The sequence below is a fragment of the Salmo salar genome, chromosome 06 (genome assembly GCF_965601325.2).
Source record: "Salmo salar chromosome 06, fSalSal1, whole genome shotgun sequence".
NCBI lineage: Eukaryota > Metazoa > Chordata > Actinopteri > Salmoniformes > Salmonidae > Salmo > Salmo salar.
In genome coordinates this window covers 38,072,065-38,095,999 of record NC_138296.1, presented here as the reverse complement: position 1 = coordinate 38,095,999, position 23,935 = coordinate 38,072,065, and the positions used below count along the sequence as shown (strand labels likewise).

Sequence of the window (23,935 nt, the reverse complement as noted above, 5' to 3'; positions counted from 1 at the left end):
TATATCAAAAACCAGCTTTTTACATTAGCATGTGACTAGCATGTGACTAGCATTCCCACCGAACACTGCCGGTGAATTTACTAAATTACTCACGATAAACGTTCACAAAAAGCATAACAATTATTTTAAGAATTATAGATACAGAACTCCTCTATGCACTCTATGTCCGATTTTAAAATAGCTTTTCAGTGAAAGCACATTTTGCAATATTCTCAGTAGATAGCCCGGCATCACAGGGCTAGCTATTTAGACACCCAGCAAGTTTAGCACTCATCAAAGTCAGATTTACTATAAGAAAAATGTTATTACCTTTGTTGTCTTCGTCAGAATGCACTCCCAGGACTTCTACTTCAATAACAAATGTTGGTTTGGTCCAAAATAATCCATCGTTATATCCAAACAGCGGCGTTTTGTTCGTGCGTTCTAGACACTATCCTAAAGGGTAAATAAGGGTGGCGAGCATGGCGCAATTCGTGACAAAAGAAGTCTAAATATTCCATTACCGTACTTCGAAGCATGTCAACCGCTGTTTAAAATCAATTTTTATGCCATTTTTCTCATAAAAAAGCGATAATATTCCGACCGGGAATCTGCGTTTAGATAAACAGACAAAGGAAAAGAAAGCATTCGGTCGAAGCGGGCACGCGCCTAAGCCCATAGTACTCTGAGTGGCCACTTGCCTAAAGTGTTTCAGCCAGAGCCTGCCTCGATATCGTTCAACTTTTTCCCGGGCTCTGAGACCCTATGGAAGCCGTAGGAAGTGTCACGTTATTGCACAGATCCTGAATCTTCAATAAAAAGAGCCAAGATGAAACACTACTTCTCAGACAGGCCACTTCCTGCTTGAAATCTTCTCAGGTTTTGGCCTGCCATAGGAGTTCTGTTATACTCACAGACACCATTCAAACAGTTTTAGAAACTTTAGGGTGTTTTCTATCCAAAGCCAATAATTATATGCATATTCTAGTTACTGGGCAGGAGTAGTAACCAGATTAAATCGGGTACGTTTTTTATCCAGCCGTGAAAATACTGCCCCCTAGCCCTAACAGGTTAACAAGAAATCTGTGGAGTGGTTGAAAAACGAGTTTTAATGACTCCAACCTAAGTGTTTGTAAACTTCCGACTTCAACTGTTTATATATAATGGTGTGTAAAGACAGTATATGAATAGAAAAGGTGTTTACAGCAGTAGTTATATAGGATGAGCCATGACTAGAATACAGTATATACAGTGCCTTCAGAAAGTATTCATACCCCTTGATTTATTTCACATTTAGTTGTTACTTATTCCACATTCAGTTGTTACAGCCATCTACACACAATAACCTATAATGTCAAAGTGAAAACATGTTTTTAGATTTTTTTTCCCGAATGTACTGAAAATTAAATACATTATTTACATAAGTATTCATACCCCTGAATCAATACATGTTAGAACCACCTTTGGCAGCGATTACAGCTGTGACTATTTCTACGTATGTCTCTAAGAGCTTTGCACACCTGGATTGTACAATATTTGCACATTATTCTTTAAAAAATTCTTCAAGCTCTGTCAAGTTGGTGGTTGATCATTGCTAGACAGCCATTTACAGGTCTTGCTATAGATTTTCAAGCCGATTTAAGTCAAAACTGCGACTTGGCCACTCAGGAACATTCAATGCTCTCATGGTAAGCAACTCCAGTGTATATTTGGCCTTGTATTTTAGGTTATTGTCCTGCTGAAAGGTGAATTTGTCTCCCAGTGTCTGTTGGAAAGCAGACTGAGCCAGGTTTTCTTCTAGGATTTTAACTGTGCGTATCTCTATTCCTTTTATTTTTATACCCTCAAAACACTCCCTAGTCCTTGCCAATGACAAGCATACCCACAACATGATGCAGCCAACCACCATGCTTGAAAATATGAAGAGTGGTACTCAGTGATATGTTCGGGGCAAATCTAAAACAACACAACATTTGGTATTCAGGAAGTTCATTTCTTTGCCAGATTTTTTGCGGTTTTAGTTTAGTGCCTTACTGCAAGTAGGATGCATGTTTTGGAATATTTGTATTCTTTGCGAGGCATTAGAAAACCTCCCAGTCTTTGTGGTTAAATCTGTATTTGAAATTTGCTGCTAGACTGAGGGACCTTACAATTATCTGTATTTGTGGGGTACAGAGATGAGGTAGTCATAAAAAAATCACGTTAAACACTATTATTGCACATGATGAGTCCATGCGACTCATAATGTGACTTGTTAAGCAAACGTTTACTCCAGAACTTAATTAGGCTTGCCATAACAAGGGGTTGAATAGTTATTGACTCAAGACATTGCAGCTTTTCATTTTTAATTAATTTGTAAAAAATCTCTAAAAACATAATTCCACTTTGACATTATGGGGTATTGTGTGTAGGCTAATGACAAACAATCTCAATTTAATCAATTTGAAGTTCAGGTTGTAACACAACAAAACGTGGAAAAAGTCAAAGGGTGTGAATACTTTCTGAAGGCACTGTACATATAGTGGGTAAAACAGTATGTTAACATTATTAAAGTGACCAGTGTTAATGACTGTACATAGGGCAGCAATCTCTAAGTTGCAGGGTAGAGTACCGGGTGGTAGATGGCTAGAACAGTGACTAAGGTTCAAGGCCTTGGCTATACAAATTACACTTTTACAAAAGACTGCAGAAGTTGGCTGCAAGCAATTAGTCAATTAAGCACTTTACAGTGTATTTAAAACAGACAATAGACGTGTCACATTGGCCCCTCATGAATGATGACCCCATCAAAGTGCCGTCACCCCATAAGTCCCTGTTGATTTAATGCCTTAGAAGGCTGTTAAATACATTTACGTTGAGCTATACCAACCTGTTTTATTCATTTAGTGAGGTGATAAGAAACCACATGGCTGGCTTACCACAGCTTTATAAGATTATTTGTAATCATGTACAATCCATGTAGGCCTACATGGATTCATTGTGATCTTTACATTATTGTGCCACTGTTTTGACTTCATGCTGCTAGGCCTCTGGGTAAATACATTTGAATTCAATCACTTTTTGTAAGCACCCCTTTTGATTTGAACGAAACCTTTCATACATACAGTATCTCACAAAAGTGAGTACACCCCTCACATTTTTGTAAATATTTGAGTATATCTTTTCATGTGACAACACTGAAGAAATGACACTTTGCTACAATGTAAAGTAGTGAGTGTACAGCTTGTATAACAGTGTACATTTGCTGTCCCCTCAAAATAACTCAACACACAGCCATTAATGTCTAAACCGCTGGCAACAAAAGTGAGTACACCCCTAAGTGAAAATGTCCAAATTGGGCCCAATTAGCCATTTTCCCTCTCCGGTGTCATGTGACTCGTTAGTGTTACAAGGTCTCAGGTGTGAATGGGGAGCAGGTGTGTTAAATTTGGTGTCATCGCTCTCACACTCCCTCATACTGACTGGTCACTGGAAGTTCAACATGGCACCTCATGGCAAAGAACTCTCTGAGGATCTGAAAAGAAGAATTGTTGCTCTACGTAAAGATGGCCTGGGCTATAAGAAGATTGCCAAGACCCTGAAACTGAGCTGCAGCACGGTGGCCAAGACCATACAGCAGTTTAACAGGACAGGTTCCACTCAGAACAAGCCTCGCCATGGTCGACCAAAGAAGTTGAGTGCACGTGCTCAGTGTCACATCCAGAGGTTGGCTTTGGGAAATAGACGTATGAGTGCTGCCAGCATTGCTGCAGAGGTTGAAGGGGTGGGGGGGGTCAGCCTGTCAGTGCTCAGACCATACGCCGCACACTGCATCAAATTGGTCTGCATGGCTGTCGTCCCAGAAGGAAGCCTCTTCTAAAGATGACAAGAAAGCCCGCAAACAGTTTGCTGAAGACAAGCAGACTAAGGACATGGATTACTGGAACCATGTCCTGTGGTCTGATGAGACCAAGAAACGTATTTGGTTCAGATGGTATCAAGCGTGTGTGGCGGCAACCAGGTGAGGAGTACAAAGACAAGTGTGTCTTGCCTACAGTCAAGCATGGTGGTGGGAGTGTCATGGTCTGGGGCTGCATGAGTGCTGCCGGCACTGGGGAGCTACAGTTCATTGAGGGAACCATGAATGCCAACACGTACTGTGACATACTGAAGCAGAGCATGATCCCCTCCCTTCGGAGACTGGGCCGCAGGGCAGTATTCCAACATGATAACGACCCCAAACACACCTCCAAGACGACCACTGCCTTGCTAAAGAAGCTGAGGGTAAAGGTGATGGACTGGCCAAGCATGTCTCCAGACCTAAACCCTATTGAGCATCTGTGGGGCATCCTCAAACGGAAGGTGGAGGAGTGCAAGGTCTCTAACATCCACCAGCTCCGTGATGTCGTCATGGAGGAGTGGAAGAGGACTCCAGTGGCAACCTGTGAAGCTCTGGTGAACTCCATGCCCAAGAGGGTTAAGGCAGTGCTGGAAAATGCTGGTGGCCACACAAAATATTGACACTTTGGGCCCCATTTGGATATTTTCACTTAGGGGTGTACTCACTTTTGTTGCCAGCGGTTTAGACATTAATGGCTGTGTGTTGTGTTATTTTGAGGGGACAGCAAATGTACACTGTTATACAAGCTGTACACTCACTACTTTACATTGTAGCAAAGTGTCATTTCTTCAGTGTTGTCACATGAAAAGATACTCAGATATTTACAAAAATATGAGGGGTGTACTCACTTTTGTGAGATACTGTATTTGCCAATTTGCCATATTTGCGAAAAGTGCTCAAAAAGTGACTTTTTAGACCTGAATGCCAAAACATTCAAGAGATAAATGTGGTCAAAGGTAAATAAAATGTAATAAAATGTGGTCAAAGTTGACCTATTTTGCATTCACTGGAAAAGATAAACGTTTGAGATTGATATTTAAAAGCTTACAAACAGGGTTGTCAAACTGTTTTTATAATTGACTGATTTATCTAATTATCATCAGAGGTTTTGGTGTTGTGCCCACCATCTGTTGAGACACAACATGTTCTTGAATACAGAGTGGGTGTCATGTTTTGGCCGATAAATGTATAAAAGAAAATAGACATTTAGACTTTCAAATGGTACCACAAACATGGTTGGAGGTCCACACATTAGAGAATGTTGACTTGAATGGGAATATAAGTTGGTTTAAATAACACTGTCAATCCTCCATAGGAAACCTATTGAAATATAGATAATAGAATAGACATGACCAGTTAAGTTGACATTTGACGGTGGGTGGACCAGTGGCCATCTTTGTGGTAGTAATTAGAAGTACAAATGTAATGGTGTAGCAGTTAAATTGCAGTGGTCTGAAGGGATAAGTCATTCTATGAATTACATTTCTATGATTTTAAATGACACCCACTCTGTATTCAAGAGCATGTTGTGTCTCAACCGATGGCGGGCACAACACACAAACTTCAGATTATGTAAAGTAGGGTCTAAGCAACAACAAATAATACTTCATTTCGGGGGGTTTTCTCCAAGAAATTATAAAATAGTTTGACAACCCTGTTTGTAAGCTTTTAAAATGATATCAAACTCAACCGTTTATCATTTCCAGTGATAAAGACATGGATGTCTCATAGGGCCGGGACGATACCAGTATCGCAATATTGCAAAACTCTTCGGTCCTTTAAAAACCTGTTGTATATAAAATATTGTGTGCTAAAGCTTGGAAAATAAATACATGTGACTCTGGATGACAACATAATGATTTTTGTTTCCAACACTAGGGCTGTTTTCCTAAAGAAGTTAAATCCACTTTGTGTTTTCTTCCCCTGCCGCGATACTAACAAACTGGTATCGTCCCTAACCTAATGTCTCTTGGTGTGGTGGGGTATGCAACATGGGTCAACTTTGAGCACCTCTGTCTCCTGAATGTTTTGGCATTCAGGCCCAAAAAGTAACTTTATGACAACTTATTCCATGGGCAAACATGTATGGAAAGTTTTTTGTTTAAATCAAAAAGGATGCGGTCAAAAAGTGATTGTACTCATATGGATTTACCCTCTACTCTAGTGCCTTTTGTTTTTGTGCAATTCCATGGATGTTTGAGTTACATGCGTTATCAGGAATTGAACAAACACAGCAGTGGCAGTTGACACACAATACAAATACGGTATATTGTCGCCGTTGACGTCCGGACAAATGTTGCCCCTCAAAATCATATAGTTGTGGTTTTGCACTTTTTAGTTTGATACCACTTTACAACAAGTGCCCTAATACCTGTGTATTTATTTACATACTAGTTACATGGGCAGGTGGGCCTGTAGTGTAATTACAGTATGATGTTATAAAGTTGGACACATTGACACCTGATTTAATTGTATTGCAGATTATATGTGACTATTTCTACAGTAAGACCTACAGTTAGTACAATACTAAAATAGACCATGTGGTATATGTTAAGGAACACAGTGAGAAAGAGTAATGGGTTATGCAATGGTTAACAACAAACCCACTGTACTTACTTTGTCAGCAAAAACCCACACAGAATGTTTGGATGTAATAGCCTATGTACAGTATAGGCTATGTGGTCGTTGTGGCACACACAGTTATTTTTGTTTCTTTTTCTGTTCTTTCAGATTTCCACAGGGCTCCTGTAAACAACTGAAGAGAGATGGACTCACATGGATGGAAATACTGGAGAGAAACTGCAAAAGAAAAACAAGAAGAAGCTGATTAAATGGAAACCTTACTTTTGGACATTGGTATGGGAGACGGTCAATTTGAATAATGATTGAAAGAAAAAGAAAATAAGGTAAGACAGAAACATGTTGGAGATCTAGAAGAGCACCAAGATAAACACTGGCGAAGAAGAACTAAAGTTGGGGGAAACTGGGGACCAAAGACTTTTCTACAATCCAACTACATACGTCAAAAAATCTAAGGGAATGACAAAAAAAATAGAATTTCAAAAAGTATTAATCTCAACAAGAACACGCAAATGTGAGTGGATTTTTTCCCCCCTTTTGGTTTGAGACATTTATTGGATGAAAGTATTGGCTAGCATTTCTAAGGCTGTTTCTACACAGGTACTAGCCAAATACATGCAAACCTACATGAGGGAAGCATTATTGTTTCACATAGGCTACTCCTGCCAGAACTGAATCATTTCTGCAATGGCAGTCCAGCAGTCTAAAAGGCAGTGACTCGGTTACTCTTGAAAAGTTTTTCCACATGGGACACCATTGAATCCCACTGCAATTTTATCTTAACTCTGTTTGCCTGTGCTCTTATACAGTGGAAAGGACATTGAGGCCTATTATTTCAAGTGCTGTTTTCTCTCTTGCACTTGATATTTTCACATTTAGTGCCAAACTGCAACATCTGTATCATATCCTTTTAACATTGAAATCTCTACTACATTTACTACAAAAACACAGATATTTTGTTGTAATTTGAACTTAGCTCTCCAACTATTACAACTGTAATGGAGTTACTCTACATCATCAGCAGATTTCAGAAGTTCTTTAGTTGCATCTAATTGAAAATTACTGGTCATTTTCTGCTCAAGCCTCAGTATTTGCTTCATCTTCAATTGCTGCTACAAGTGTGATAAAACATTTGTGATAAAGTCACTTGCTTCAACTCTGCTGGACTTTGTTGGACTCTCCATCATCATTTAACTGCAAGCCTACAAAGTCAAGTGACACAGTAACTGCCATTACGGAACAAAAAAACGTTCCCTCAAACAATTCGTAAAAATCCATAAAAACATGCAGAATTTCCCCAACAGTCCAGCACCTCCAGCTCTTCCTCCTGGATTTACTAGTAGGGGTGGAGGTGGCTCCTCTTACCCACCACAGTCAACAGATCCCCAGATATCCCCAAGGATGACAGACGACTACACTGGGATGCAACAGCAAACACCCCCAAATCCTCAAAGTCACAGTCGACACCTACTCCATCGAGGGCACCACCACCCTAGTCAGGCTGGCCATATGCTTGCTTATGATGCAAGAAACAGAGCTGGGGAATCATCACACGGTAATATTCACAGTGGCAGTAGTAGCAACCCTTACCAAAAGGAAACAATGGATTATTATTTTGCAATGGGTGGAAAGGACAGACATAGAAGAGGAGGTATGGCATATGGGGCAGGTTTTGGATACTCAAATATGGATGGACATATACCTCAGCAGTACAGACAAGCTGGAACTAGCTCCGGATTGTCCTCCGGGATGATGTCTCCCTATCCTTTGGACTATGGTTCGACGGCCGGCTCAGGTGGTAGTAGCAGTGGCAGCAGTGGTGCTGGAGCATTTTCCCCCTCCCATCAGTACAAAATGGGTCAGAACCCTGCTATGCAGCCAGCATCAGGGCCTCAGATGCAGCACCGCCAACATGGACAGAATTACCCCGCCCATCAAGCTCTGCAACATGGACAACAGCATAGGACTTATCCCATCTCTGGACACAGAATGCCTCCACAGTTCTCACACTACTCCCCACAGGGTAGTGCATCTACAGGGTCATCAGGAATGTACAGCTCCCCACCACAGAGATATCATGATGGGGCCAGCAGTGGTGGTGGATTTGAACCTAAAGTCAACAACTCTCCTAATATGAACTCTAATTCAAACTCAATTTCAAGTTCAGCTACAACAAACAATGTTGGATCACTGGAGAATGTTACACAGAGTTACCACTCTTCAAGTTACCCCTCATACTCCCCACAAACTCATCCACTCCACAAACAAGCCACCCTCCAGCACCGCAATTCTCAGCACAATTTAGGAATAGGTTACGACAACTCTCTCAAAATGCAGCATCATGCCCCTCCACCAGGTTCTGTATACTCTAAACATCACCAATCCACCAATCCCGGAATGCCTCAACAACCGTGTCAAGAAATAGCCAAATCGCCAATGCACTCTCAACCCCAACAGGGTCAGATTAACCAAAACTTCAGCCCTATATCTAACCCCTCTCCAGCTGCCTCTGCAGTGCAGTCTCCCAGTTGTAGCTCCTCACCTTCCCCGTTGATGGGTGTCTCAGAAGGTCATGGAAACCCTTCATGTCCCCCACATGTTCCATCACATCCTCCTCCCCCAAATCCTCGTAGTTGCCGTGGTCGGTTATTGCAGACTATGCCTCAGTTGAGTCCCACACCCAACTCCAACAGCAGCATCAGTAGTTGTGGCAGCAATGGCAGTAACAAAGCTACTGGTCTGAATACAAGCGCTGGAGGTGGTCACTCAGTCAAAAACCGAAGCAGAATGGCTGCAGGTACAGGAAAAGGATCACATGAAGAAGGGTCATCCTCGTCTGTCTATTCATCTTCTCCTCTTGACAAACTCATGCAAGATCCTGGCTTGAACAGTCTAAATGCGTTGACATCACAGGTAGCGAATTTACCCAATACAGTGCAACATATGCTTCTCACTGACACATTAATGTCACATAGAAGGGGGAAAGATGGACAAAGTCAAATGCTGCAGGCATTACAAGCCATTCCCTCTACTCAACCAAGGAGTCGAAGTGTGAGTGCTGCCTCAAGCAGTGGGATAGGTGGTGGTGAAGGTGCTAGCTCTGAGGCTGGAGGTGATGAAGATTCCTTTCTGGTGTCCGAAAGAGTATCATCAAGGGCCAAAGAGGAACGAGATGAGCAAATTTCTGAGGGGGAAAAATCTAGAATGCGGCAGATGAGTGGCACAAGCAGTGGATCGGAACCAACTGGCTACTATCCTCCATCTCAGAGTCAAATGTGCATGGGTTCAAGTAAAAACCAATCCCATACTGGAAAGAGTGATCAGGGTTCAAAAGGGAAGATGATGTTCACGGAATCTTCTACAAAACAATCTCTCAATCCATCAAATGTTTCTGAAAGAAAGACAACTGAAACCCGGACACCTTCATTGTCATCTCCCTCCTCTGCTCCTCAATCTGCTGAGCCTGGTCCAAGCGTACATTCTCGCCCTCCTGTTTCCTCTACTCCCTCATGCCCCATTCCCTCTCCTGCTCCTCAGTTCCACCCAAACTGTGTTTCTGAGCCTGGTGCCACTGATGTTAATACTAAAAATGGGCTCAGGAAAACAAGGGAAATTAAATATGAAGGAATTAAAGATGAAAGTGGAGGTATGATTGAAAAAAATGAAAAAGGCACCCATGGAGAGCAGACCCGAGAAGGACACATGCGACAAGATGGGCAGGACAAAGAAAATAAATTGGATCGATCTTCCTTCCGTAACAAAAAGGGGGATGAGAAGGACGGAAAACGATGTAAGACACGAGATTTGGACAACTCCAATCAAGATCAAAATATTGAGGAACAGCCAAATGTTGGTGGAGTGGGTGTTATTGTGTCAACTCGTTGTGAGGTAAATAATCCAGAAAAAGCTACACATGCACAAGACAACTGCATAGAGGAGAAACATTCAGACAGCTTCTTTAGAGAGTCTAGTCGTCATAATGGGGAGGAAGGAATGGATTTGAGTGTATATTCCTCTCATCATGAAGTTCCCCAGAAATCTAATTTTGCGCGGTCTGTCCCTCAAAATCATCCCCCCTCAGGTCCTCAAAAATATGGTTATCAAGAGTCACCACATGGTGCTGCCATGGGTTTGAAGACACGAGGGAGACCTAGTCCAGGGAGTGTAACGGGATCAAATTCAAGGTATCAAGGCTTCCATCAGCCAAAGGCCAGTTATGGCCCTGAACACACCAAGGATGTCGCGGGTACTACAGTTGAGGGATCAGTGAGGAGAAGAGAAGGATCAGGAGCAAGAGGACATGATGATAATTCTCAACTGCAGCATCAATTTCCAAGCCTCTTGCAGGAGGTTCTACAGGGTTATCACTTAGACCGGCGCTATGGGCGATCTGAACAGGCACTAACTGCCCATCTCCAGGCTCAAAATATGACTCGGCAACAGTACCAAACCAGGCATCCTTATGGCATGGCTGAAAGTATGAGAACCCAAACTGGAGTTGGAGAGGTCACTTCCCATCCCTCCCGAATGACCAGCCCTGGAAAGCCTCTTCAACTAAATCAGCGCCAGGGGCCTGGATCTGATTTTGTACCAGAATCACCTCAATCCTCCTTGAAGTCTGAAGGAGAATATACTAAGGGATCTCACAGTGCTTCTTCAGAGAAAAATAAAATGGCAACACTGCAGCGTCACCCCACCCATATGCCACAGTCTACAGAGTTTTTGTCTGGACCTCCACCAAAACACATCAATTTAGCCGACTACTCGTTACCTCACAGGAAAACCCCTTCAGGTCTGCCCAGCTCATCATCAGCTGTACAGGAACTCCTTTTGCAGGAAACAGAGCCGCTAGCGGGCAGTGTTGGAACCATAGGTCAAATTGAGTCTCAAATGTTGACGTCTTCCCTTTTACCTCCATCTAAAGAGCGCCGCTCTGTTATATGTGATGTTTGTCCCAATCGCCGCAGTACACCAGAAAGGGATGGGGAACGTGAAAGAGTGCGGGAAAAAAGTCCAATTGGTGCCTCTGTGATCCAACTGCCATCAACAAATGATCTAGGGAACAGTAAGGAGATGGGAGATAAAAAAGAGGTTGGAATGAAGGTAGCATCAAAGGAGACTGCAGAGGCTGTCCATCATAGTGTTCTTACAACCAAGGAAACTGATGTTGAGCATCATAACAAGGCTTTACACCCATCTGTGGTTATGAATGCAGAGCCTCTCAGAAGAGGTAAGATTGATTTGACCACCACCATGCCCTCTCGACATCTGCAGCAAACCTCTCACTATCCCTCTACCACCAACCCTCTGTCTCCACCATCAAGACGTCAGTCATACCCACATGGTGTAGATTTATCTACAGGGCATGCCAGTGGCTTTCCTGGTTCCAGGTTTGGTGATACAAGAGAGGGCAATATGATGCCACGTAACCCCCATTTTCAAAATCCCTACCACTCACCCCAAGTTCAATTACAAAACCCACAATCCGCAAACAAATTACAAATGTATACTCACCTCCATGCTCATGACTTGGATGACAGACTTGATTGGGCAGCTACCATTAATAGACCCACCAAGGATATGATGCAGTCCAGTACTTCTCCAGGTAGACATAAACTCAGTCATTCAGAGCAGAGACAAAGGATGCCGTCTCCAACTGACATTTTGCACAATCGACAACCGTTTGCTAAACAGCAAGTTCCTCATCAGAACACTTACTATGACATGAAAATGTGGGAGTCAACACACTCTGGTAGAGAGAGTGTAGGGATGTTGGAGGGGGACCCTTACCAGAGAAGTCAACAGCCACCTCCTGCTGCTCCTCTTGGGTCTGTTGCCCCCCAATTGGTTCCAACAGCTCCACCAGTCTCCAACATTCTTGAATCACCTGTCTCCCGAGTGGTTACAGAAGAAATCTTTAAATCACTCCATCCAACACCTACACCTAATTCCATGAAAACAGTTGGTCACAGTATTGGTGGGAATGTCAATTCCGTGATGCCACAGAGCCATCGACCAAATAAAACTGGGGGTTCTGGGGACACTAATCCATTAATGTTGAGGAGGAGAGTTCGATCTTTCATTTCCCCTATCCCTGCTAAGAGGCCGCATCAGGATGTATCACAGCAAAGAAGTGCCCCTAGTTCATATCACTCACCTTTGGCCTACTCTGAATCCAGCCTCCAAAATGATGATGACTCATCCAGTTCAGATATAACTACACTTGGTTCACCTAATACACCTTGTCCCACACCTGGACAAAGCACTTATTCACAATCCTCCTCCCCTGTTCAGGGTAAAAAGAGTCTGCCTCCAAGAAAAGGGAGAGGTTTGAAACTGGAGGCTATTGTTCAGAAAATTACACCAAATGTGAAGAAATCTACTAACAGCGGCCATGCCGATGTTGACTCAAATGATTTTGCTGGATTTTCTCACACTGAAATGTCACAGTTTACTGACACACAGGATGAAGAGGAATGTTTACCTTATCTAGATGAAAGTCTCTCATTAAGTGACATTATGCCCTACAGAGGGGTTGATGAGACTGGACCGTTACCTCCCACCGCATACCCTTGTGATCCTCACCAGACATCACAAGTTCTTAAACGTGGCTCCACAGGAACTGTTACAAGACCTTTGCAGCCAGACTTTGACTTTGGGTTAGGGACTGCAGCATCTAGCACTGGTGATAGAGATAAAGAGATACCCGCTGACTTCACCTTGTTAGGGCCCTTACCCCCACCTCCACCACTGCCTTGTCCAGTACAGGGCTCCCCCCCTCCTTCTTCATCTGCCTTGTCTGATATTCAACATTTCACTAATACTTACCAGCAACTTGAGACTCGAAGAGGTGAACAATCTGCTGCTAACCTTCTGAGACAAAAACTTGAAGAAACTGGGATTGGATTTGATGATTACAGTAGCAGTGACTATTATGGAACCACCCCACCACACCACAGTCAGGCTCAAGGGCACTTACTAAGACAGCCACATCAAACTTCTCCAAGGTCATCTTTGGCAATGACAGGGTCACCACAAGATTCCAAACAATCAGACAATTCTGTACCCAAAGGCTATTTCCCATCAGGCAAGAAGAAGGGAAGGCCTGTTGGAAGTGTGAATAAGCAAAAACGTGCTCAAGCCACCCAGGCCCAGGCACAGAATGCGAGCCCAAGTGCACTGTCTGGCCCACCCATTCAATCTCCTGCAACTGTTAGCCCACAGGTAGCCCCAAGCCCTAGCACTACAGCCTCTGCCCCATCAGTCACTCCTCCGACTGATCAGAAAATGACTCCTGAGATTCCACCAGTCTTGACCCAAGCAGTAAAAGTGGATGCTGAAAGTGAGGACACTCAGCCAGAGACGGAGGTGAAATCAGTCTGCCAGAAACAAGAGGGGGTGAAAGACGAGAGTGAGGTAGTGGGATCAAGAGGCAGGCAGAGGAGGAGGAGAAGAGGAGTAGCAGCAGCGGCGGCCAAAGATGACCTGGAAGCGGCTACAAGGGCAGGGGAACATTTTGATAACAGCAGAGTTTTTCCTGATAATGGCAAGTGTGCCTTTGCTCCATACATACATGTGGAGAGGAAAGTAGCTGAGATAGGAGCCGTGTGCACAATTGTGAATGGTGAAGAGGAAAAGATGAAGGGAGAGCGTGGAGCAGTTGGAGGGAAAGCAAGCAGTAGTGGTATTGAAGCTCTTTTGACCTCAGCTCTTTTGTCTCAACTGCCTAGGAGAGACGGAGAAATTGAGAGGGTCAAAGAGAAGAGGGAACTGGAGGATGTAGACTCTGCCCTCCAGGCAGGAAAGGTTCTACCTTCATCTGAGTACCTTCTACCAGGCCCTGTGATTACTGAATCCATTCATTCTGGCCGTCTTCTCTGCTGCCTGTGCCAGAAATGGGCCAATTTCAAAAACCTTGGGGATCTCTATGGACCTTACTACCCTCCTGAATATGCTACGAGGCTTCCCAAGAATCAACCCCAGATTCGACAGAGTCTTGTAACTACTGGGATGAGTAGAAATGTGCAAAATCTAGACACCATTTCAAATGTGTTGACCACCCAGGGCCCTGAACTGCAAGATGTGCCAACTATCAAGTCCTCAACTTATAGTGATTGCATGTTCAGTCAAGAGACAAACACAACTTCCCCTGCCACTGCTGTTGGCACTGCCTCTCCAGCAGGTGGAGGGGAGATGCTTTATCTGGCCAGCAAACTTGCTAAAACCACCACCAACAAGACAACAGTTCTTAATTGGGACATGCCTCCAGAGTTAAAACCAGTTACTGAGCTAAGGAAACAACCCGAACTTCAGAATGATCCCACTTACAGTCAGCAAAACCAACCATGCCAGCAACAGCAGACAGAAGACACTCAACAAAGGCCACAACACAGAAAGCTGACCTCGCACCCGAGATTTAAAAGGAGGCAGAAATCCAGTGAGGATTCCCCAAGAATGGTACCATCCAACAGCAAAGCCTCATTGCCATTCCAGCCTCCTCCCCCAACCTTAGACTCCCTTGGGCCTTTGGCACAGCTGGCCCAACTTCCTCAGATGCCTATGGACCCAAAGGAGCTGTGGGTGCATGAGGCATGCATGGTCTGGACCAGTGGGGTTTACCTGGTCAATGGAAGACTGTATGGCCTACAGGAGGCACTAGATGGGGCCAGAGACACAGTGAGTAATCTTTTTTGTTGTTGATGTCTATACAGTATACAATGTAATGATATTGGTTACTATATATAGATATTCTTTTCAGCTCAAAATACCTAAAGCAGTTCTCAGAACTCCACAGTTTTAAGTTTAAAGGATTTTTGCACTCTCTTCTGTTATTCTCTATGTTATGTCTGTTTGTCTTCAGGTCTGCTCATATTGTGAAATGGTTGGCTCAACCCTCGGCTGTTACAGCAAAGGCTGCACACTGAGATATCACTACCTGTGTGCCATGGATGCAGGTAAGAGCAGCGAAACAGTTCCTTAATACCGAATGTTATATCTCATTACTCATATGCTGTGCCCTAAACCTTACCTCCCACTGCCTACTGTAACTATAACAATAGTACCCAATTATTTTGTGTTATAAATTTCTGAGTTGATGGTTATGTCATTTGTATCACTTTTCCTTCACCTCTCCTCAGACTGCTCTCTGAATGAAGATAACTTTTCACTACGATGTCCGAAGCACAAGGTAAAAAGGGAGAGGTTGGTTATTATATAATTCTTAGGGAAACCAAATATTTGTGACTCTTCATTGTGTTAATATATTTTAAAGTCCTTTATCTCATGTGCCACTATAGTTAAGAAACTAATTACCACTTGAATTACCTTCTCTCCTTTGCACCTCCCCCCTCTTATATTCTGCAGTTTACCCAGAGCAGCCAGCCAGCTAAATCTGTGTACCTTGAGCAGTCTGAGAGAGGCTGAGAGAGACACTGAGGAGGAAGAGACGCAGGAGTATAGGATCGGTATGTTTTTAAAAGGCAGTGGTGCGACCAGGCGAGAGGGCACCGGAATGAATGTTACAATGCTCTGAAGGATTTGAAAAGACTAATATTTGTTTGGTATGAGACTGAGCACCCTGTTCTATTTGTTTGTGTTCATATCCCCTCAAATTATCCTCAAATTAGCAAATCGTTAAACCAAAAAAAGTGTCTGTCAAAAATGAAGCCCAATATTTATTAGCCAAGGGCTGCTTATTATTTTTGTTTATATCATAATCTTCAAGGTAACAACATTTTTTTTAAAGTATTCTGCTCATCATAAAAAGTATTCTGCTCATCAACAGAGATGCCCACTGTTTCGACCACACACAGGGTTGTGTAATCCCTGGTGTCAATACACACTTGCTTTTTGTATCCTTTCCTAGGTATGCTTGGACGATGAGGATTGTCAGTGAAACAAACAGCCCTAAACAGGATGGGACGTGCATCTTTTGACGGATGGACTATGATGACGGAGAAAAAAAGAGGCTTGTAAAATTTCTGAACAGGAATTAACTTTAAAACATTTAAGAAAAAGAAAAACTCCTTACTTTAAAAAGAAAAACAGATCAAAGCAACGCTGAGGAAGACTAAAAAGGAAGACCAAGGTGGGACAGAGCGAGACATTGCGAGTGACGGAACAGAAAGGAACTTCCTCTTAAAAGAAACAAACAGCCTCTCTAGGCAAACTTTGCATTTCTGGAAATACCTTCAAAATCTTCTTTCCGTCATGGCTCTAGTCATTTTATCGATCATGTTTTTTGTCCAAATGTTATGAATCAGAGTATTGGGAACAACCCACCCAGAAGACTATAAGAGAGCGTTGGGGTGAAAAGTTGACATTATAGTTGGAAGGAAAGGAGAGGCAATGTATCTACTTCATGTAGTATTTTATCATAACCTTCATAATCATTATTTTATCATTATTATTTTCTATCTGCATCAGTATTTACTGAAATGGATGTATCTACATTTATATTTTGTCAACATTTATCAAACATCGGATATTTTATCATTCCTGGAGAGGGAGGTGCCAGAATGACATCATTTGGAATGTCAAGGCCGAGTTGCCACAAAGACATTATTGCCTTGGAGAATGGACATTTGTTGCCTTTCAAAGTGCGTATGTATAAGAGTGAATGTGTGTGAAAATGTGGATTTGAGTGTCCATTTTTGGTCCTTTGAAAAGTGGTCTTATTTTTCATCCTTGGGGTTTTTACGGTACAGATAGTATTCATGAAAATCGAATGGACATGATCTTATTTTTCAAACAAAATATTCATAATGTGCTGAGAGAACAATTGAACCCTGACAGGAGGAGATCACAATATTGACTAATGCATGCCTGCCATCTTTGACCATGTTGATTGGGAGAAGACGTCACTTGACAGGTAAACCAAGTGTTGACGTTGTGGTGGACCTTGTTCAGTATATGGGTGGGGTTTTATGTGAAAAGAAAGTCACATTTGGCTGACAAAATTCTGACGAGCATTACCAAGACCTTTTGGAATCTAGAGGGTTTTTGGAATGACTGGGACTGGGAGTCCCCACCTTTACTGTGGAACGAGAGTCAGTATATCCCGAGTACTTTAATAGGTTCATTTCTCAATGACACTTAAGATATGGATCAAGAGATGCTAAATGCATTCAAAAGAAGCGTTGCCATAAACTAAAAAAGTGAGTCGTACGTGGTGTTGTCTATCATTTTTTATTATTGTACTTGTAAAAAAAATTGTTGAACTGAAAGAAAACAAGTATGATATTGAAAACATGCTGTATTAGAAACTTGTCAATATGTATATGAACTATGAATACACTTACTAAATGCTTCAAAGAATGCTATCCTTTTGAATATTTCACACTGTACTGTTGTCCCTTTAAGCCATTCATTTTTTTAATTCAAACTTAATTTGTTTTTATTGGAGAGGAAGATCCTTTCTGGGTTCTCAGCCTGATAGTCTCTCCTTTCATTCTGTCACTCCTTTTCTTCTCAGTCCCTTTTCTCTCTCACACGCACACACTCTTCTCACTCCTGCTGTGTCTTAAATTGTGTACTGCTGACAGTGAGCCTCAGGTTCACTGTATAGTCAAGTGAGGATTAAATCTGGCTCCACATATCAGACCCAAGTGTGAGTGATGCGTTCAGTCACAAATGTAATTCAGAAACCAAACGTCAGAAATGTGCTGAGAATTGTGCACTGTAGCTACATTTTGGTTGAAGCATGGTCGCCATATTGTCTTAGCAGTAACACCTTTTTGAGTTATGAGTGTCTGTCCCTCTGCATGTCTCAGGCAAGGGATGCTAGTATGTGTTTTGACATCATCATGGTGTTTTGAGTACTGTATGTTTCATCATGGATGTCTGTTGTGTAATTCTGTTTTTTCCTTAACGTCGATGAAGAGCTCCTTCTTGTGGTAGGAGCCAGCTCACCACTTTCCTGAAAACCCTAAGGGCTCGATTCAATCCGTGGCGCTGAAGATCCGCACTACAGCATGAATGAAATTTAAAGGCAATGTTCCTGTGTTCATGGAGACTGCATTCACGGTGAACACTGCATATGTCAGCATAAACGAAAATGACCTTTTTAAAGGCCCAATACAGCCAGAAATGTTACATAAACACAAAATGCTTATCTCTAAAATGTTTGGCACAACATGTTTACGAGGCTCCCGAGTGGTGCAGCAGTCTAAGGCACTGCATCTCAGTGCTAGAGGCGTCACTACAGACCCTGGTTCGATTTCAGGCTGTATCACAAACGGCCGTGATTGGGAGTCCCATAGGGCGGCGCACAATCGGCCCAGCGTTGTCTTGGTTAGGGTTTGGCCGGGGTAGGCCGACATTGTAAATAAGAATTTGTTCTTAACTGAATTGCCTAGTTAAATAAAGATATATATATATATTTTAAATACATCCCTGTTAGCATTTCTCCTTTGCCAAGATATTTAACAGCATGATCATTACACAGGTGCACCTTGTGCTGGGGACAAAAGGCCACTCTAAAATGTGCAGTTTTATCATACAACACATTGCCAGAGATGTCTTAAGGGAGCGTGCAATTGGAATGCTGACTGCAGGAATGTCCACCAGAGCTGTTGCCATACAATTTTGCCTTAATTTCTCTACCATAAGACGCCTCCAATGTCGCTTTAGAGAATTTGGCAGTATGTCCAACCAGCCTCACAACCACAGACCACGTGTAACCACGCCAGCCCAGGACCTCCACATCTGGCTTCACCTGTGGGATCGTCTGAGACCAGCCACCCAGACAGCTGATGAAAATAATTTATGCACAAATTGTCAGAAACCGTCTCAGGGAAGCTCATCTGCGTGCTCGTCGTCCTCACCAGGGTCTTGATTGCAGTTCTGCATCGTAACTGACTTCAGTGGGCAAATGCTCACCTTCGATGGCCATTGGCACGCTGGAGAAGTGTGCTCTTCACAAATGACTCCCGGTTTAAACTCTACCGGGCAGACGGTGTGTATGGCGTTGTGTGGGCGAGCGGTTTGCTGATGACAACGTGAACAGAGTGATCCATGGTGGCGGTGGGGTTATGGTATGGGAAGGCATAAGCTACGGACAACGAACACAATTCCATTTTATCGATGGCAATTTGAATGTACAGAGATACCGTGACGAGATCCTGAGGCCTATTGTCGTGCCATTCATCCACCGCCATCACCTCATGTTTCAGCATTATAATGCACTGCCTCATGTCACAAGGATCTGTACTCAATTCCTGGAAGCTGAAAATGTCCCAGTTTTTCGATGGCCTGCATACTCACCAGACATGTCACCCATTGAGCATGTTTGGGATGCTCTGGATCGACGTGTACGACAGCGTGTTCCAGTTCCCGCCAGTATCCAACAATTTCGCACAGTCATTGAAGAGGAGTGAGACAACATTCCACAGGTCACAATCAACAGCCTGATCAACTCTATTTGAAGGAAATGTGTCGCGTTGCATAAGGCAAATGATGGTCAAATCAGTTACAACCAGACTGTTTTTCTGATCCACGCCCCAGTCATGTGAAAGCCATAGATTAGAATTTATTTAAATTGACTGATTTCTTTATATGAACTGTAACTATGTAAAATCTTTGAAATTGTTGCATGTTGTGTTTATATTTTTTGTTCAGTGTATTTTCAACCAGAAACTATCAGGAAATAACACAGATCAAATTTTTTTCACGCTTTTACAGCTGTTGTACAATATGATATAAGACACAGGCAAAACAGAATTTTGACTGCGCTGGGCCTTTACATTTCAATTGCGCTACAGCGCAGATCTTCAGCGCTACAGATTGAATCAAGACCTTACAAGAAATAAAATAGTAAAAAGATGCTATTTATTCAGGATGTTCTGGGGAAAAACAGATGGGAGATTGACCATTCTGATAAAGTTCTATGGAAAGTCTCTCAGAGACTAACTACCAGGAACATGTCTGTGTGAGAATAGAATCTGTCCAGTTTCTTATTTGTGAGATGAAATACATCATACGGTGTAATTAATGTTCAAGTGATGTGAAGTCATACATTTTACTTTGAAAGTTGCTGTGGTGCTAGTACACTATATCTGGTACACTATATTCAAACTGGTGGTATTAGGAGAGTATGGCCAGTTTGAGAGAAAACAGGAAGACAGGAGGGGTAAAAGAGTAGATGAAAATGATGAAAATGAGAACAGATTGAATGGAGTTGTCCACTGTGGATTTAGAGTTGTATCAATAGATTAAAGAAGAGGGGAGCTTAAGGCTTGGTTGAGCACACTGACTTACTGACCAAGCGGTATCATGAAGAGTGACAGCCACACACTCCACATAGGTTACTGTGAGGGTCAACACCCTGAATCACTGACATGCTATCTGATGGAGAGGAAGAGAAGAGAGAGAGGAAGATGGGTAGAGGAATAGGAGTCCATTAAATACTACCACAATCCACACTCGCTACATGAAGAACTGAAGATAAAGAGGAAATAAGACAGGTTGAAGAAGGTGGGTCCTTTTTCTCTTTCAAATGACCCTTACTGTTGTCTGACGTCAATGCTTCTGAACATTTTAGCTATTATTTGTTCTATAGGATTCACAGATAAGCTATTTTCTCCTGTAATTGCTGACATTTTCTAGTCCTGCTGGTCTTCCTACCATTTCGATTTGTATTCTCCCATTCTTTGTCATTCAGTTATAATTAGGGATGTAATCCGTCTAAACTATACCTGCCCTCTTGCACAGAGGTAAAAACCCAAATATACATTTTCGTAAGTATTCAGACCCTTTACTCAGTACTTTGTTGAAGCACCTTTGGCAGCGATTACAGCCTCGAATCTTCTTGGGTATAACGCTACAAGCTTGGCACACCTGTATTTGGGGAGTTTCTCCCATTTTTCTCTGCAGATCCTCTCAAGCTGTCAGGTTGGATGGGGTCTGTCTCTGCACAGCTATATTCAAGTCTCTCCAGAGATATTCGATCGGGTTCAAGTCCGGGCTCTGGTTGGGCCACTCAAGGACATGCCACCACCATACTTTACTGAAGGGATGGTGCCAGGCTTCCTCCAGACGTGACGCTTGGCATTCAGGCCAAAGAGTTCGATCTTGGTTTCATCAGACCAGAGAATGTTGCTTCTCAGGGTCTGAGAATCCTTTAGGTGCCTTTTGGCAAAGTCCAGGGACGCTGTCATGTGCCTTTTACTGAGGAGTGGCTTCCGTCTGGCCACTCTACCATAAAGGCCTGATTTGAGGGCTGCAGAGATGGTTGTCCTTCTGGAAGGTTCTCTCATCTCCACAGAGGAACTCTGGAGCTCTCTGAGTGACCATCGGGTTTTTGGTCACCTCCCTGACCAAGGCCCTTCTCCCCCGATTGCTCAGTTTGGCCGGGCGGCCAGCTCTAGTCTTGGTGGTTCAAAACTTTCTTCCATTTAAGAATGTTGGAGGCCACTTTGTTCTTGGGGACCTTCAATGCTGCAGACATTTTTTGGTACCCTTCCCCAGATCTGTGCCTCGACACAATCCTGTCTCGGAGCTCTACGGACAATTCCTTCGACCTCATGGCTTGGTTTTTTCTCTACATGCACTGTCAACAGTGGGACCTTTATATAGACAGGTGTGTTCCTTTCCAAATCATGTCCAATCAATTGAATTTACCACAGGTGGACTCCAATGACGTTGTAAAAACATCTCAAGGACGATCAATAGAAACAGGATGCACCTGAGCTCAATTTCGAGTCTCATAGCAAAGGGTCTGAATACTTATGTAAATAAGGTATTTCTGTTTTTTATGTTTTAGACATTTGCGAACCTGTTTTCGCTTTGTCATCATGGGGTATTAAAAAAAATTAAAATGTTTGCCTTTATTTAACTAGGAAAGTCAGTTGAAAACAAATTCTTATTTACAATAACGGCCTACCGGACAACAGTGGGTGAACTGCCTTGTTCAGGGGCAGAACGACAGATTTTTACCTTGTCAGCTTGGGGATTCAACTACCTCATCCCCATATTGTTATTTATTTTATTAAATATTTTGCTCCTTTGCACCCCAGTATCTCTACTTGCATTCCTCTTCTGCACATCTATCACTCCAGTGTTTAATTGCTAAATTGTAATAACTTCGCCACTACGGCCTATTTATTGCCTAATCTTACCTCATTTGCACACACTATACATGGATTTTTTCTAGTGTGTTATTGACTGTACGCTTGTTTATTCCATGTGTAACTCTGTGTTGTTTTTGTCGCACTGCTTTGCTTTATCCTGGCCAGGTCGCAGTTGTAAATGAGAACTTGTTCTCAACTGGCCTACCTGGTGAAATAAAGGTGAAATGTATATATTTTTTTTTTTTTTTTTTTGATCCAGCAACCTTTCGGTTACTGACCCAACGCTCTAACCACTAGGCTACCTGCATTTTAGAATAAGGCTGTAATGTAACAAAATGTGGGAAAAGTCAAGGGGTCTGAATAGTTTCCGAATGCACTGTAAACAGAGTTTATACTGTATTTGGTATTACACTTACTGGAGTCTCTCACAGGCTTTGAAAAAGCACCTACGAATAAGCTACCAGTACGGAAAGTGACGCTGGCTGCTGGTAAGCTTTCTTGACTTAGACATAAGTGTTTCCCAACACATGGCTAACCTTTGTTTAACCAGCTAAACAGCTGCTCTTATTGAAAATGTGTTTGGAGTTAACTTTGTAGCTAATAGGCTATGTTAGAGTTTACACTTCCTCTTCCAATTATGTGTGGAGGTCAAAATAAAGTGGGGTGAGGGGTGTCCAGGCAAGGAAAGACATTGGGGGATTAGATTGTTTTCTTTCAGTTGGGTTGGCAATTCCTCTGAATACTTTCTTTTCCTTTTCCATATTCTCCCTCTCAACTCTCTCTCAACTATCTTAATACTGTTTAAAAGAGAGCTGGAGTCGAGTCTCACAGTGCAGCCTTTGTCAACGTCCATATCTGATTCCTGTCACATGTTAAGTGCTCTGACAGTCTCTGTGTCTGAAGTGGCCCGTCTCCATTTGTCATTATATAGTATAGACTGAGGGAGTGTTTGACATGCTGTTAAAAATACAACTTCTCTCTTTCTTCCTCTCTTCTCCCCCTCTCTAACACCTCCTCCCACCCCAGGTTCCCTCTCTCTCCCTTCATCATGACGTTTCTGTCCAGGGTGCGGTCCCCCAAGCTCACCTTCTTCCAGACCCTGGTGTCTCTGGTCCTGGGGGCCATGGCCCTCTTGTCGTCCTACTGGTGTGAGGGCAGTCAGAAGGTCCCCAAGCCCCTCTGCTCGGCCAATAAACTGACCAAATGCATACCTGTGCCCGGGGTCTCGCATAACTTCACCTCCATCCAGTTCTCCTGGGAGACGGGGGACGACCGCTTCGTCTTCCCTGCCTTCCATGCAGGCATGTGGATGAGCTGTGAGGAGAACATCTACACTGACGCCTGGGGTGAGATTTTGGGGGGTGAAAATGGATGGTTGGAACTTTAATACCACTAGGATATTGCACAAGAGTTGAAAATAGTGGGTTCA

General features: G+C 42.9%; 1 protein-coding gene across 2 annotated transcripts in view; it reads left to right on the top strand.

Annotated features, from left to right (window-relative positions):
• Positions 1 to 18,040, top strand: part of LOC106607102 (transcription factor 20) — a 28,747-nt gene extending 10,707 nt beyond the window's left edge. Inside the window, exons 2-6 of one of the 2 annotated variants that reach the window (XM_014203704.3) lie at positions 6,590 to 15,115; positions 15,300 to 15,393; positions 15,577 to 15,626; positions 15,803 to 15,903; positions 16,305 to 18,040. In XM_014203704.3, the coding sequence (XP_014059179.2) occupies positions 7,724 to 15,115; positions 15,300 to 15,393; positions 15,577 to 15,626; positions 15,803 to 15,862 (7,596 nt within the window). In that variant the 5' untranslated portion in view covers positions 6,590 to 7,723 and the 3' untranslated portion in view covers positions 15,863 to 15,903; positions 16,305 to 18,040. Of the gene's footprint in view, positions 1 to 6,589; positions 15,116 to 15,299; positions 15,394 to 15,576; positions 15,641 to 15,802; positions 15,904 to 16,304 lie in introns of both variants that reach the window. The other variant, XM_014203702.3, reaches the window with a different exon arrangement.
• The last annotated feature ends 5,895 nt before the right edge of the window (positions 18,041 to 23,935 follow it).